The sequence below is a fragment of the Aspergillus versicolor genome (genome assembly GCF_001890125.1).
Source record: "Aspergillus versicolor CBS 583.65 unplaced genomic scaffold ASPVEscaffold_1, whole genome shotgun sequence".
NCBI lineage: Eukaryota > Fungi > Ascomycota > Eurotiomycetes > Eurotiales > Aspergillaceae > Aspergillus > Aspergillus versicolor.
The window spans coordinates 3,848,490-3,864,295 of NW_024467524.1; the positions used below are offsets into that span (position 1 = coordinate 3,848,490).

The 15,806-nt window shown below is 51.8% G+C and overlaps 5 protein-coding genes across 5 annotated transcripts; all 5 read right to left on the reverse strand.

The window, feature by feature from the left end:
* Positions 1 to 33: 33 nt before the first annotated feature.
* On the reverse strand, positions 34 to 3,329 carry ASPVEDRAFT_24221 (uncharacterized protein; the record flags this gene model as incomplete). The annotated part of the gene is made up of 3 exons (XM_040809638.1): positions 34 to 66; positions 137 to 2,710; positions 2,763 to 3,329. 3 exons carry the CDS (start codon positions 3,327 to 3,329, stop codon positions 34 to 36), a joined length of 3,174 nt encoding a protein of 1,057 aa, XP_040663013.1.
* A 426-nt stretch (positions 3,330 to 3,755) lies between these two features.
* On the reverse strand, positions 3,756 to 4,014 carry ASPVEDRAFT_36660 (uncharacterized protein; the record flags this gene model as incomplete). Its single annotated transcript, XM_040811256.1, has 1 exon — positions 3,756 to 4,014. A coding segment is annotated over exon 1 (193 nt), but the record flags the coding sequence as incomplete, so codon positions are not given.
* A 717-nt stretch (positions 4,015 to 4,731) lies between these two features.
* ASPVEDRAFT_36662 (uncharacterized protein) lies at positions 4,732 to 6,948 on the reverse strand. The gene is made up of 3 exons (XM_040811257.1): positions 6,577 to 6,948; positions 5,219 to 6,505; positions 4,732 to 5,165 (listed from the first exon to the last, which is right to left on the reverse strand). Exons 1-3 carry the CDS (start codon positions 6,809 to 6,811, stop codon positions 4,966 to 4,968), a joined length of 1,722 nt encoding a protein of 573 aa, XP_040663015.1. The 5' UTR covers positions 6,812 to 6,948; the 3' UTR covers positions 4,732 to 4,965.
* Positions 6,949 to 7,377: 429 nt separating this feature from the next.
* Positions 7,378 to 9,219, reverse strand: ASPVEDRAFT_36663 (oleate delta-12 desaturase odeA). Its single transcript, XM_040811258.1, has one exon. It carries the CDS (start codon positions 9,076 to 9,078, stop codon positions 7,669 to 7,671), a length of 1,410 nt encoding a protein of 469 aa, XP_040663016.1. The 5' UTR covers positions 9,079 to 9,219; the 3' UTR covers positions 7,378 to 7,668.
* A 1,899-nt stretch (positions 9,220 to 11,118) lies between these two features.
* On the reverse strand, positions 11,119 to 15,675 carry ASPVEDRAFT_122928 (putative TMEM1 family protein; the record flags this gene model as incomplete). Its single annotated transcript, XM_040806032.1, has 4 exons — positions 11,119 to 11,769; positions 11,853 to 12,929; positions 12,980 to 15,537; positions 15,636 to 15,675. The coding sequence occupies 4 exons, from the start codon at positions 15,673 to 15,675 to the stop codon at positions 11,119 to 11,121; spliced, it is 4,326 nt and encodes a 1,441-aa protein (XP_040663017.1).
* Between the last annotated feature and the right edge of the window lie 131 nt (positions 15,676 to 15,806).

Here is a 15,806-nt window from a genome sequence, read left to right on the forward strand (position 1 = left end):
CCGGACTAGCCATAAAATCAGCAACAGTCCTACTCAACTCCCCCAGCAGATACTCCAGCCTATCCTCTTCCACAATCGTCGTCGAAGACATCAACTCAATCTTCAACTCCTTATCCCCCTTCGGCTCCGAAATAACCCTCATAGCATCCAACGGCGGGAAAATACCAAGGTAGTCAACCAGCTCACACCGCAAACCCCCGCCTAGATCAAATGCTTTCTCAATGTCAAAGTTCTCGTGTATATGTGTACTCTGCGTCTCACTGCCTCGCGGCCAGTCCGTGTTGTTCGAAACGGTATAGTCCCACTGCGACGCCTTGAACGGGATAGTCTGCGTATGTTGGGTTTTCAGAGCATGGAGAAGGTCTAGAGCTGTCTTTATGGGCTTGTTATTGCTGCCGCTGCTGCCGTTGAAATCGACGCGGACCGGGCACGAATTCACACAGAACCCGACTAGTCGGTGGGCCTGTGGGACGCTCTCCAGATCTCTGAGGGCGACGTACTGGGCGAATACGATGTCTTGGCTCCCTGTTGCTTTTCGGAGGACATGGGACCACGCGGCTTTCACGACTGTGGCGAGCGTTACTCCGGTGGGCAGGGGCTTGTCAGGGATTGGTATGGTAGTTGCGCAATCGAGGAAAATGACCTTCTGGCTGGGGTTTTGAGGAGGGGTTGGTAGTCTGGTTATCTTTGAGCCCTCGAGAAAGTTCTTCCAGAAGGCAGATTCGTCTGCTGTCTGCGGGCGTGCGAGATGGCGCGCGTAATGAGCGAAGTTTGTTGGGACTACCCCTGGGTCAGAGGGGTTTTGGTACAAGGCACATAGATCGGAGATCAGTGTTTGCTGGCAGATGCCGTCGTATTGGCTGTGTGAAAGATGGAGAATGAGGACATGTTCTTGTCCTGAGGAGCCTGGAATCAGGGTGAACTGCAGTGGTCGAACAGGGCGCTCAGCGGCAGGCTCAATGGCACACAGGTCTTTTGCAAACGATAGAGGGTCTTGCGTGGGGCTATTGCTATGCCGGATTGTGAATGGGAAATCGTCAATATCCTTCAAGATAACTTGCATGAATCTTCCATCATGCAAAGTGAAAAGGGATCGTAGTGAAGAGTGTGTCTGAACCAGACGCCGACATGCAGTTTGAAGACGGTCAACCTGGAGTGGGCCAGAGAAGCGAAACAGAAAGGCGCCATCTTTTTGACTGCTCAGCTGCCATTGCTGCCCATGACTGCATGGGAAAAAGTCCGAGACATTGGATGGGTCAATGTCAGGAGGAATGAACTTGGTGAGCTCTTCCTTTTGAGCAGCGTTTAGAGGGAGTTCGCTCGCAGTCTCATCACCAGTGTCCCTCGCAGATCCAACGCCTCCATACATGCCAGCCATTTCTGCCAGAGACATCTGCTGAAACACATTCGCTGAGGTAAAGGCAAAGCCTGCTTCGCGGGCACGACTAACCAGCCACATAGCGCTGATTGAATTGCCGCCGAGTTCGAAAAAGGAGGCATCCATGTTGATGTCCTCTATAGCCGAGCGCAGAAGGCCGGCACACATATCTCGAATCACAACCTCATTCTCCGTGCGCGCTGGGCGATGAGCTTTTGTCTCGGTTATAAGGTGGTACGTCTGAAGCTTGAGCCCTAACTCGCAAGCCTTGCTCCGCAACAGTTTGCGGTCCAGCTTCCCCGACGCCGTCAAGGGTCGAGCCGCCAGGGGTACAACGGTGGTGGGCACCATATACTTGGGTAAAGTATCTTGTAATTGAGCCAGGGCGTTTTGGCTCTGCGCAGAAAATTCAGCAGTTGTATCGGCGAAAAGAGGTGCATCCGTGGCGGCATCACCAGACACCGTTGCATGGCCCGCCATGATAAACGCTACCAGAAGAGCACCGTTAGCATCTTGACTGGGATTTACAACCTCAGCTATTGTTGCATCTGCCTCGGGGAACTGCTTTTTCAGGTGACTCTCCACATCTGCCAGTTCAATCCGCTGTCCTCGCAGCTTCACCTGGGTCCCCCCGCGGCCTACATATTGCAGCATCCCCGTCTCAGGCCGATACCGAACCAGGTCTCCAGTTCTTAGAAAACGGGCTCTCTCGCCGGGCCGGATCTTCTGCATCCAAGTAGGGTTTTCAATGAACACAGCCGCTGTCTGCTCGGCATTGTTAAAGTACCCTCTCGCGAGGGATGGCCCCTCGAGCCAAAGCTCCCCTTCAGCCCCGATGGGAACGAGGTCATCGGAGTTAGGGTTGACAACCCAGCAATGCGCTGCCCATGGATACCCCATATCGCTTGCACTCGAGGTCTCGGTCTTGTCGTCAATCAACGCACCCAAGCAATTTTCGGTCTGTCCATAACACGTTTTTAGATCTACACTGCCCCTCCACGTGTCGAGATCGGACAAGGTGGTGGCCTCGCCTACCAGAACAACCGTGCGCAATGTCTGTACCATCCTTGGTTCAAGGCCCCGAGCCACAGAGGGAGTGATCTCAGCCCAGTTAGCATTCAATTCAGTTATAGTCCTCGCGAGGCTATTTTGGACTTGCTCGGCGGATGGAACACACAGGCAAGCGCCGTTCATCAACGCGCCCAGGTGGTCCAGGATACTGATGACGAAAGAGTAAGATGAGAGTTGAAACATCCGGCTTTGCTGGGTCAACCCCATGCAGCGAGAGTATGGTCGTATTCCACTACAAGCGCCTGAATGAGTATTGACGACCTGTCATGCCGGTTAGTAAGGCTAGATAACTAGCAGGAATCGCTGGACGTACACATTTGGGATCGCCAGTTGACCCGGAAGTAAATGCTACGTAGAGGGCGTCCCTGGGGCTGACCGTTGGCAGCGAGGCTAATGCTGTGGCCGTTCTTTGGGCTTCGTGTTCAGCCACCAGTATAGGCCGCTCGAACTGACCCGCTCGCGTCGACAGGCTCGGCGAGGTGATGATGGCCGAAGCTTGGGCAATCTCACACATACGTCTGATGCGCTGGTCAGGGAGGGATGAATCGATCAGAAAGAATGCAGCTCCGGCTTTCATGACAGCAAGGACCGACACCGAAGTCCACTTGGACTTGTCAAACAGCAAGCCGATGAATTTCTCCTGGCTGTGGCCAAGCTCAACCAGACGGCTCGCCAGGGTCGTCGATAGAGCATCGATCTGGGAGTACGTTAAAGTGCCATCCCAGGCGGCAATAGCTTCTGCTGATGGGGCTGTCTGGGTCTTCTCTGCGATTACATCGTGGACGCAGCGTTCGACGCTTCCCAGCTCAACGCGAGAGTTCCATTTTTGGATCTGCTTGAGCTCACTGGTGGAGGTAGCGGTCGAACTCATGGTAGCCATTGTTGTTTTCGAGGGATCGCAGAACCTTGACTTCGGGCATCCTTTTGAAGAGTCGATCGGATCTCAAAGTGGGCCCACGATCGACCCATAGCCCTAGAGATCACCGACTGGGTCCCATTAGTCGGTAAATCGATGGCTCGAAGGAAGGAGGAGTGGCGACGAGAGGAGTTCTCGGCTCCGAGAGGGAAATGCTAGTTAACCTCTGCTTGCTATTCTTGCTATATATCACCAGAATTGTCTAATTGAACTGTACTGAGCTGCTGTTGTACGTGCTATTCTAGTAGTATTAATTAGTCATTTCCACGGCTACATTAGAGGAAGACTGGCATTCGCAGTTGTATAAAGCTGCAAAACAGAAACTCTCTAGAATACCAGAGAACATCGTTCATTTCACAGAATTCCAACACCAAGGAATCGGTAATATTTCCTAATTCAAAGAGAGTCTTAGTCCAGGCCATTCTAATTTTTTCGGGCCATGCAGAACACCTCTTCTCATCTCGTCACTCAGACCCAACCTTGTTGATCTTCCAGACAAAACAGTAGGGATCTCCGCACAGCTCAGGGCTGCTCCAGTCAAACCCGCTATAAAAATCCCACACATCTCGTTAAACCCCTTTATACCCATAATTCGTAGAGTTTGTCTGTTTTGCCATACCAATCTGTTAATAAGCAGGTTGAAATATGCATGACTCTACATAAACCTTTTATAAATATAGTGGTTGCAATGAATTTTATAACGTAAATCAGGGGTCAGCAGGTCACCCCACCCAAAGTCGACGCGTTGTTCAACACGTAATTATTCAGATAACCACCATGAAAACTCTCCGAGACTGATTCAAGGGATACTAATTTCGATTAGAATAATATAACTATAATCTCCGGCTCTCTGAAACTCAGGAAAATATTCTAATATATTAGACAGTATTAAGAGATACCCGTGGAGTTACTCCTAAACATGTATAGATATAAGAAATAGCTAATCTTATTCTTTAATCTGGTGTAACTACTACTCCGGAGTCTATTAGTATTAATTAGGTTACTAGCTTTATTAAATAGTAAGATAAGGTTAAAAGTACTTTTACACATACATACAACTATTCTCGAGCTTAATATAAGAATCCTAAGGTTATTAAAGCTTAGTTTAAGCAACTATAGTAATTCCAAGACAAGTACAGTATCTAACAAGATATCTTTAACTTTAATAAAACTGGTTTTGCTATAGGTCTAATAGTAACTTCTAGAGTTGTTTCTAGAGCTGAGATGCCTGGTAAGCTACATCTTATTTAACCAGGCGACCGGGAATAGGTTACAGCAGTTGAATGTATCAACGCGAGTGGTTAGACTATTCTAACCCCCATTATCTTTAAAGGAAAAGTCCCCATACGGTGGTGACCGGCTGACCCGTGATTTACGTTATATTTCTACACCAAACGGATATCGCGAGTTTCTGGTTGTAGCGAGGTTACCGTCTCTCTCATTTAATTCGCTATAGCAGGACTGAGCCATCAGCGGTGCTGCTGGCCTTGAAGAAGGAGAAGAAGAAGGATAAAAAGACAAAAAGCATGGTAGGATGATAAACCTAAGAGTTGTGCAGTACCTCAGCTTTGTCCATTCAATGGTTTTCGGCCTAGAAAACCTAAGGTGTTGGCACATCAGGATGAACGGCCGAATACCCTCGGTGGCTAGGCGTCAACAAGTTCGTCTTTACGTGTATCCTGTGGCCTATCTCTCTGAGCGCTGAAACACATGCGTGGAGTTTGGCACGGACATGATGGTCATTTACGATTTTGCCGGCCTGGACTTGTGGGAGAATCGTGGTATCTCTCACTCGTTTCCCTATCAAATGGATCAGCACCATAATCAGAAACCTTGAGGCATTGACAGCTCACAACACAAAGCCCTATCCACTCGCTCCTTGATGTCAGCCTCTGATTTGCAGTTTTCAACAAGGACAATCGCAAGATAGTTCTCTGGTTTTGTAAAATGCGGGAAATCGACACGGGACATGCGTGGGAACAGTTTCGCCCGGAACACATAATCCAGAGCTGCGCTTCTATTTTTTTGCTGCGAACCACGGAGTTCGTGATCTTCGACAGAGAAGCCGATGCACGATGAGTACTTGAAGCCCATCGCCTTGACGTATTCGTCCGCGTCCGCCATCATGTTCAACCTGTATACTACCCGGTTCAGCAAGCCTTGGACTCTCTCTGTCGTGCACCCCTCAGGGTCCCCTCTGAAGAACTTGTTCAGGCGCCCATATAAAGAAAGGTTGGACGCCACGTTATGTCGGCCCGGCCTTGCAATCAAATACTCTACTGCAAAGTGATGAAGATCTCGCTGAAGAGAGCCCTTCTGTCGGTTCGCCAAAGGGTGTTCCCCACCGGTAGACTTGGTCTCACTTGGCAGGATCTGCCGCAGGCATTCCCACCGTTCCTTGAGTCTTGCAAGTGGAATCCCTGTTCGTGACTTCCAATGGACTTCCCAGTCATCGTCTTGTGCAGAGAAATGCACATTTTGGTCCTTGAAAAATGTGTCAAGTGTAATCGCTTTGTCATAGATTGATGTGGCAAGGTCGATATAGGTTGGATGGGAGCTTGCAGCATCCTCTGCACCTTCATTCTCCTCGATGTCTATTAACTGACTGAGTATTGCAGGGGCGATTGTGCTTCCAGAGGCACGGCCGACGCTGTCACTCATGGACCAGGACATAGTAGTCTCTGCTGCAATTCCAGTTACATTCAATCTGCGATTATAGTTCACATCCGGCTGAATTAACCAGCGTCCCGAATAGCGTGAAGTCAGAAGGAGAGTCGTATTCAGCCCCCGTGGTATAGCCTGCCTTAATCTCCGCACCTGCAGTACAGTATGGCCTGGTTCGCCAATGTAGACTCCATAATCACCGCCCCGACCACGGCCGAAAATAAAAATAACTAGATGTTCACTGTTCTTTTCAGCCTCTCTAGCTTGCTCTTCGACCGTCTCCACGAAACGTTCCAATAAGACAAGTCTATCCACAACGCGGATATTCCCAGCTCGGTGGATATCTGGCAAAAGCGCTTCTTCGAGGACAATTCGGCGCTCGTTTCGAGGATCGCCGTGACCATATTCACCATATTTGGCCACCAGGTGCGCTGGGTCGACACATGTCAACCATGTTTGAGATGAAGTGCGGACGTCTATCGGAAACGGCATTCAGGTTAGGTCTAATCATATCGAGCAGCAATGCAAGGGGAGGACTGATACATACGAAGGGGGTTGAATAGATGGTGAAATAGATAGAAGTCGCTAAAGAGCCATCCATCATTCTCCGGATCCGCAAGCTTGTCATGGTCGGTGATACCGCAGACAGCTACAATGCGGCTTCTGTGCGAGACATCGGGAGGGTGAGTCGTTGTAAAAGCGAGATCTGTACAGATGATTTCTTCTGATTTGCTGTTAATCGAATTAAAACCTTTCCTAAGGAATTCTCGGTTCTCTTCCATCCTGGAATAGCTGGAGTATAACGACGGTAGAATGCTTGGAAAGGGACATGGAGGTGGATAAAAGTGATACAGGAGATGCAGGAGAGTTGGAACTTACCTAGTAACACAAGGATAAACATTAACTGCTCAAAATCGACCGTGGACGAGTTCAAACTTTCCAGTGGCCTGATCCATCTGAGGAATCTCAGGTTGAGGATGTTGATACTGCCAGCCCCAGGAAAGGGCAACGAAGCACTTCAATTACCCCTGTACTATAAAACTAGTAGACGTTGGCCTGTTAAGAATAACATAGTGGAGTTCGTCAAATCTGTCAACGCGGGGTCCGGTGTTTGCCGGATGCGGGGGACGAATAAGAACCATCACGATGTCAGTCAGAAGCAGCTAGCAAGCCACTTAGTGTAGCACATCCTACTTAGTGAGAACAGCAAGCAGCTGCTGTCAAACCCCGCAGTTTGGCCTCGTGCCTCTTCTCATCTTTGCATCCCCAGTGTCAGATTGCCAGCTACCAGTCTACTGTTTACTGTCTACAAGAGTCCAGTTAGGAGAAAAAACACTGTCTTTCGCTATCTGATAATGAAAAGAAGACGTTCTAGAAAGCTCCCAAAATAACAAGGTCAAGTATTCTCAGACTCCCCCTATACGCCTAACAATCAACCGACTGAAACTTGCAGCTTGCTCTATGAATGAACGCAACAAGAGCATACCTAACCGTGGCCATTTTCGTTCCGGCGAGATACACCACGAGAGGTAAATCAACCATATAAATCGCATTCAGGCCATAAGATTAAACCTGACGAACACATTCACATTCTATGTACCGACACGACGTGACGTGCGAGAGAGCAGACCTTGTCGCTTTATTTTTGGAGCTTCACGGGGGGAACACCGACACCGTTGGTGTTACGGTAGAAGAGGACGCCGGCGTTCTCGCCCTTGGTTCCCGCAGAGGGCTCGACCCATTGGCAGACACGAGCGCTGTTCCACATGGCCTTGAAGAAACCAAGAGGGCCGGTGTGGGCGTCCGTCCGGTAGTGGGAACCCATGACCTTCTTGATGGCCTCGCTGGCCTCGTCGGCGTGGTAGAAGGGAATGGTGCTCACATAGTGGTGAAGGACGTGAGTCTCGATGATGCCGTGGAGGATGTTGCGGCCAACGAAACCGAACTCGCGGTCAATGGTGGCAGCAGCGCCACGAGCAAAGTTCCATGACTCGGGCTGGTAGTGAGGGAGAGTAGGGTCGGTGTGCTGGAGGTAGGTGATGGCAACCAGCCAGTGGTTCACCCAGAGGTAGGGAATACCGTACCACACAAGCAGGTTCATCCAGCCGTACTTGGAGCCGATCAAGTACAGAACAGATCCGGTGATGGCAAGACCGAGGTCACTCAGAAGGATGAGCTTAGCATCCTTGGCCTCGTACAGAGGGCTAGAGGGGTTGAAGTGGTTAACACCGCCAAAGTAACCGTTCTTCTTGCCCTTGCCGCGTCCCTCTGGCTGGCGCTCGTGGTTGTTGTGGCCAGTAACGTTGCTGATAAGGTACATGGGCCAGCCGAACAGTTGCTGCAGAACAATGTGGGTGGCAGTGGCAATGGGGGTCTCCTCCATCAGCTCGTTCAGGTCATAGATGGTCTTCGAGATGCGCGAGGCGTACACCTCACGGGTCTTGGGAACGAAAACCATATCACGGGCGATGTTACCGGTGGCCTTGTGGTGCTTGCCGTGAGAGATCTTCCATGAGAAGTAGGGCACCAAAAGAGCAGAGTGGCAGATCCATCCAACGGTGTCGTTCAAAGTCTTGGAAGGAGAGAAAGCCTGGTGACCGCACTCATGGGCCAGAACCCAGACACCGGTGCCGTACAGTCCCTGGATGACGGTATAGAGCCCCCACAGCAGAACACGGGCCGGGTACGAGGGGACGGTCTCGGGAGTGACATAGTTGTGGAAGACATAGAAGACGGAGGCAAGGACAGAGATATCCCGGAAAACATAGTACAAGCTGGTCACGGCGGAGCGGTTGAAGCAGTGGGCGGGAATGGCATCACGGATGTCCTTGATCGTGTAATCGGGGATCTTGAACTCATTGCCATAGGTATCCAGCATCTTGCCATTGTCCACCTTCTCGGCGTCCGAGGCCATTGACGAAAGCGAAGTCGACGAGGGAGACTGGCGAGGTGACTCTAGCGGGGAAACAGAGACAGAACTGGGAACCGAAGAGTCGGTGGTAGGGTTGCGATTAAGCGCAACGCGCTTGGGGATGGCGGTAGACGACATGGTGAGTGAGAGAATTGCCAACTGGAAATTGCTGAGGAAGAATCCGTTAGCAACAGAAGCAAAACGGCCGCTTGATATATCGTCTCGGCAAGTGGGAGACAACCTCCGCGGTGATCGGCCAAATGTTGGGAAGCTCGCTTCGCACTCACCAATGGGCCAAGAAAATTTGGAGGTTACACGAGATCTGGAAGAAATGACTGGGAGACCTGAGATGGGGGGTGATAAGATCTTCAGGATCGTCCCCAGGGAGCCCTTGACGAGGAGAGTCTTGAGGGAAGAAGGAATGGAGATGAAGAAAGAAGAAGCCCAAAGAGACGCAGAAGATGTACACAAGCCGGCCAACTTAAGGGGACGAAAGGACAGAGGGAGGGGAAGCTGCGAAAACAGCGGACGAATGAGGGACAGGGGAAAACTCGAACAATTGACAATCAACTGAGGCAAGAAAATTGCAAAATCTAAAAGGCAATCAGCAGAGCTGCGGCCAGAAGGACAACCCCCATCGTGAAGAATGGGCACATCGTTTCCATCCTGGTACCGTTCCGGTATTTTTGCAGTCTGTGGTACCGTTTATGCGGATTTCCGCCACCTCGCGGGCGGTGATTGGCTGAAGAATGTTGTTCCTTGTTCTGCCTTACCGTGGCGATCCCCAGCGTTTTCGTTTTTCAAACGGGATATACTCGGTCTGCTCTGCGATGGAGCAGTCCGCTACTCGAGCTTGGAAATCGACTGCAGTCGAGTCGACTGCCAACAGGCACTACTAACTACGTACCACTGATGAATAATTGTGTTCATACATCGTGTACTGGTACAGGATGGGCAGGCTCAGTTGGAGCAGAATAAAGTTGTGGAATCAAGGGACCCCTGGATTGCAAAAAAGACAGCCGCCCACTCACAGCTGGTCCTCCCCGAACGCGAGTTCTTCCGGCTGCCCGTGCTCTCATGACTGGCGATGGGCTGCATGGCCTGTTCACAGTCGAGAGATACTCTCCAACTCTGAATCGGAATCATGGCATCATCAGAACTTTGAAAATACTACCTCTACCACACCACCCCTACTGTATACCGCAATACCCTGATTATTGACTAAGAGTCGATCAAATTAATTGAAACCCGGGGGTGGAATCGCAGACCACACACCGCCTGAACAAAGCCCAATCACAGCCTCGGAAAACAAACAAAAGGCCTCCACTCCACACATGGAAGACCATCGCCTTCTCAACAGTCTTGGCAGAATGCCTCGATTTGACTGATAGCGACCTATCAGGCAACTCCGAGGCATCATGTGTTACTCATTGATCATACAGAGTACTCTTGACACTTGGAGGACGTCCTAAGTACGGGAACTTTCAACAATACAGTGACCAAGTGCACCAGCCAGCTAGCCACTGCCCTCGCCACATCCGGGATCAAACTGCTTATCCAGATAAAGCTTGTCAGTCAATCACCGCTCGCCCTGGGCTCCAGTTTACTCGCATGGTTCTCTGCAGTCTGCATGGGTTTCCTTCGGGCTGTCGATCTTGGGACATCGCTGGGTGCTCGACGAGACTCTGACGGTCTGAAGGAGACGGGAGTGTGATCTTGCTGCATGTGATAGATCGGTACTCGTCAACAAATCTCGTCTACACCGTACGGTAGAGAGTCTGACCACCTTGGGTGACAAAGAACTATACAAGGCGACGTAATAAGAATTGCCCAACCCCAACTCGAACTGATTCAGATCCCGATCAGGGCGCCCTGCTACTGTTCACAATATTCTGTATGAGATACTATTGTCAAATCTGAGATGGCGTGACTCCATGCAGCGCAACTCCGACGACGCGGTGGTGATCCAGTTTTTTGTTGGGGAGCCCGTGATTTCTGTTGAGGGTTCGAGGTTGGGCAAATTTGACTGCGGTGGGGCCCGCTACGAAAGAAAAAAAAAAATAAACTACGCAAAGTTACCGGGCCGTAACTTTGGTTTTTGCACACCCTGCTTGAACACATTCATCGTATCCAATGTAGTTAAGAAGTATATACTGAGGTATCTATTGTGAGAGAGAGCTATGAGTGAACCCGTCGCTCTGAATCTACCAGCCAGGAGCCCCCATGTCCTCCTCCCGACAAGCTCAGACTCACCGTCGTGGCCCGCAGATCAGGTAATACGAGCACCGTCTCGCCGTGATTTCGGTAGTCGACCTCGCAGGCGATCGGCCTTCGCTGCACCGCTGGTGTCCCCGCTGCCGCCACCGCGGGCGGCACATTGGTTCCCGTGCTGGTGGTCGACGGCGACTGCGGCGGTGGCGGCACAAAGCTCCTAATCTCCAGCCCCGGCAAAAGTAGATGGCCCGCCTTCTGCGGCAGTAACATCACTGCGAATGTCTTTGTCTCGCCCTCGCTCGCGGAGAAGTTTCCTCGCCGTCGCCCACCAACCATCCAGAGCTCTGGGTTGGCGTGCAGTTCGTACGAAAATTCTAGCGGGCCTCCGCCTGCTGTTTCCTCGCGTTGATCGGGCGTGCACCAGCGTCGTGTATGCGAAAGCCGCAGCTCCGCGGTGATCGTTTGTCCGACCGCCGCATGGGGTGCTTGCTCTGGCAGGCTGGTGAGGCGAAGCTCGGCCGTATGCACGACCTGGATTTCTGGAATGTCGACGGGGATGATGATGTGGCGCCTACGGATTGACGGCTGCTCCGGGAGGGACAGCATCAGATGATTCTAGGGGTATACAGATCAGTATGATTACTTCAACACCAACATTCCCAACAGTTTCAGAATAAGGGGAGGGAGTAAACCCTTACATCATGCCATGCCCTGAGCCAAGCCCGTAGCTCGTCCATTGGTTCTTTCAACGCGTTCAACAATCCTTCCCAACGAACAGCTGCGTAAGGCAAGGCTTCGACCTCGCGAACAAGCCCGACGACCTCTAGCTCGGGCGGAGAGAGCTGCGTCCGGAAGGCATCGACAATGTGTGGCGTGAGAAATGTCGTGTACTGCGCGAATTCACTGCGGGAGATGCTATCTTTGAATGTCTTCTCCACCGCATCGAAGCACTCGTCATCCACGCAGGTGAAGTCGACTGTGAGCCGTAGAGCTCGCTTCGATCCAGGAGAGGCTGCAGTATCTTTTCGTGGTTGGATCTTGTACAGCAGGCTAGCAGGCTGTTTGGGGAACACCCTCATGGCGACGGGATCGCCGACATTAGACTGCACTTCATAAACATCCGAACTTGGGATGCTGCATTTCGAAAGCCAGAGCGGAATCATCGTAGCCGGGCTGACCGTGAACCGCGAGAAGAGCATATTCTGTTTGAACACATCTTGCACATTCACGCTGATTGGCAGAGCAGAGGCAACGTTGTGTGCAGATGAGTAGTTGAATCGTCCCTTCTCTGTGTCGTAGGTCACCTCCGCCCTTGCAGAGAGCGTCGCGGGGTGCTCTTCGACCGTGTATGGGATCCGGAATCGAACAATCGTGTTTTCGCCTAGTTTGCTAAACTCGATGTTACCCGTCTCGCTGTTAGTCTTGATCGCCAAGTCACCTTCTACTATCTCTGCCTCGGTGATTCTCAGTCTCAGACCCGCTGTTGCAGGCCGTACTCGTAAAACACCCGTCTTGATATCGTTCCAGCCACTGTTAAGTTCCAGCTCGAGCGTACGCAAGGCCTCCAGGTTCACAAGATGAGGCGACTCAATCCTTGCTTGTAGGCCCTGCGGTGGTGGGTAGCACAGGATGTATGATCGAGTATCTTCTTCCTCGTCGACATCTTCCCTGAATCCCACTGGTAAGTTAGAATTCGCTCCCCCGCTCATGGAAAATAGGAGGTTTTCCGCCCGCATCTCAATGCGGTCCACAAAGTATTTCCCCTGCAGCGTAGTCTACGCAAAGTTAGTTGATTCCCAAAACCCAATGAAGATGAGATACATACCGATGAATCAACCAAGACCCTTGTGGAAGATGATTTGATAGTCGCTTTCGCTGGCGTTTCTATCCAATGCTCGCTGCTGTGAGTGCCGGCGTTGGCGCTGACAAGTCGAATCTTGATCGAATCAACATCAATCTGCTTGCCAAGGAGGAACCGGATGTAGAGCTGTAGCTGAAATCCATCTCGGTCCTTATAATGAAGGATGGCAGGTTTGACGCTCAAATCCCCGAAGAAGTCCGTCAACGGTGCAGAGACATCTTTCTGGAGCGCACCGGACGCCCGAAACAGTTCCTCCACATACTCAGAGATTAATGCATCCTCTGCAAATATTGAAGACGCATCGAGTGTCTTCTGTCTACTCGACAATTTGGACTGCGTATGCGCAGCATACTTCGCCAAAAGGCGCACCACCACTTTGACATACTCCTCATTTCGACCTAATTCTTTCAGACACCGCGCGTACATCTCCAGCATAACTCCCTCTAGAATAGTCCAGTGTTTGTTGCCGTAGAACGGAGCAATCTGGTGGAAGTACGACGCAGCGGCGCCGTAATCGCTTTGACGATAACGTAAAAGGGCCATATCAGCCAATGCAGTGTGCGTCGAATGCGTACGGTTCGCCGCGATATAGTGACGGTACATTCGATCCGTAAGCTCTTCATAATGCGCACGGAATGCTTTTCTAGACTTCAGGGCTGCCTGTAGTTGCGATAGATCGATCCCCCTAAGAGAGTTGCTGGGTTGGGTCTCCTTCACTGGCTCTGGGCTCTCATCATCCAAAGTCACGTCTGCCATGTTTCCAGACTTAGCATCCCTATCGTCGAATAGAAGCCCAAGATCAGTCCACGATTCCTTCCACCCACACCGGCCAGCGATCTCTTCTAGGAGCCTCCGGGCCATCAAGAGGAGTTCACCCCGCTGAGAGGCCAGTTGCTCCGACCCTGTTTTAGGGGTGAGCTTTGGTCCTTCGAATCCTGGTTGCTCGTGAACGGATGAGAGCGCGTTGGCAGATATTATTTCGGTCTTAGCTGAGCGCGACTGGCGGTTTGCAGGCATGACTAGCGAGGTCGTGCGTTTCGGGACATCCTGCTTTTGCTTCTCATCCAGGGCGGCTTCCATCGCATGTAAGGAAGACTCAGGAAGTGTGAGAGCTGGTGTAAAGGTCTGTAGCAAAATCTGGTATGCAGCGGCATAAGCCCAAGACGAGACGAGGTTGCTTATAATCTCCGACTTGGCAGCGTTCTCGACATCCGCGAGGCCGCCTTCCAGGTCGGCTCGAAGTGTCCGCGCAGCAAGGCTGATAAACTCGGCTGCTCGCTCGCAGACCTCGGCCAGAAGCATTAAGTCTTCAGGCTTTTTTGTTCCTTTCCCTGACTTGGGGTCGGCGTCTGGGTCCTCAGTGACAAGCGACGGCGCCCTTGATGCTCTGAGGAGGAGCGTCAATTGTCGGGAGAAGATGTAAGTGCGGAAATCGAAGATGGAGATATTGCTGGAGAGAATCATCTCTCGATAAGTCTTCCTGGCCGGGTCAATCGGGAAATCCTCCGGGTCAAGATCAGGAATTGGGGCAATATCTTCGCCTTCCCCATCAGGGCCTTTGGAATCCGTCCGAGCATCTAGAGCAGCCTTCGCACGTTCCCGCCAGTCCTCACTGTTCGTTAAGAAAGCGCTGCCATGCTGCTCACTAGACCCCGCCAGCTGGTCTTGGATCGCGGCATCCAAGCCAGCAGCCAGCTCATCATACCCAACCAGCGCATCCTCAAACAATCCCACATTCTCAAACCCCCTAGAAAGACCCTCCTTCAATATAAAGAACGTGCAAAAGTTCCAACCGGGTAAACTCCGCTGCGAGTCCTTCCCCTTGATATCCTCCTCATACTGCGCAACCCTCAGATCAAAGGACGCCAGAATCCCATTCTTCACCTTCTCCACAAAGTCCTCAATCTGATCAACCAACTCCGGCGACTTGGCCGTACTCTCGGGCTTCGGAATCCGCAACTGAGCCACCCGATCAACAGCCGACTTGGACGACCCATTAAAATCCGCCTTCACCTTCTCCAGCACAGTCGTGTTCGCCCGCCCCCATTTCGACGTCGGCGCTACCTTCTCCGTCCCGTCCCCTTCCTGGATAACATGCAGGATAAGCCACTCAAACGCATCGTGCTTCTCCTGGCTCGAAGCCGCAGCCGCAGCCCCGGAGCCCGACGTCGAGGACGACGAAGAGGACGACGCATGCGTCTTGATCCATTCCCGCAACGCCTTCCTCGCGGTACTCTTGTACGTGTCGTTATCGTCGCACCGCAGGATGTAGATCTTCAGGTAAGGTGTCTGTCGGAGGCCGGGGATCTGGTGCCGGCGATGCGTCACGGCGCCGCCTGGCGCATCGCTGGAGGACTTGCGTTCGTCAGACTCATTCTTGGCCGGCGTGAACCCGATGCGGAGGGATTCGATTGAGCGGACGGGGCGCGTGGGTGACTTCCAGTGCAGGTTGCGGAGGGGGAGTTTGTTCGCGATGACTGGTTGGACGGAGGGGAACAGGCCCGAGGGATCGGTGTATTCAACTATAGTGGTAGGAGACTGAGATTAGCCAGGGGAAAAAAAAAAGAAAAGAAAAGATATGTGCAGCGTGGGCTTTTTGTTCGGCGGAGGGGGTAAATACCGGTGACACTGCTGGAGGCGGCCTGGGGTAGAGAGTCCATAATTCGCGGCGCAGCGCAGTATTCAGGGGGGAAGCTGGCTGCGCTCCTGGAGCATTCCGGTCAAGCAATTCGGATGAGAATTGCCTACCTGACGTGCGAGTTAGTGGTCAGAGAGCGAGAGGGGAGGTTAT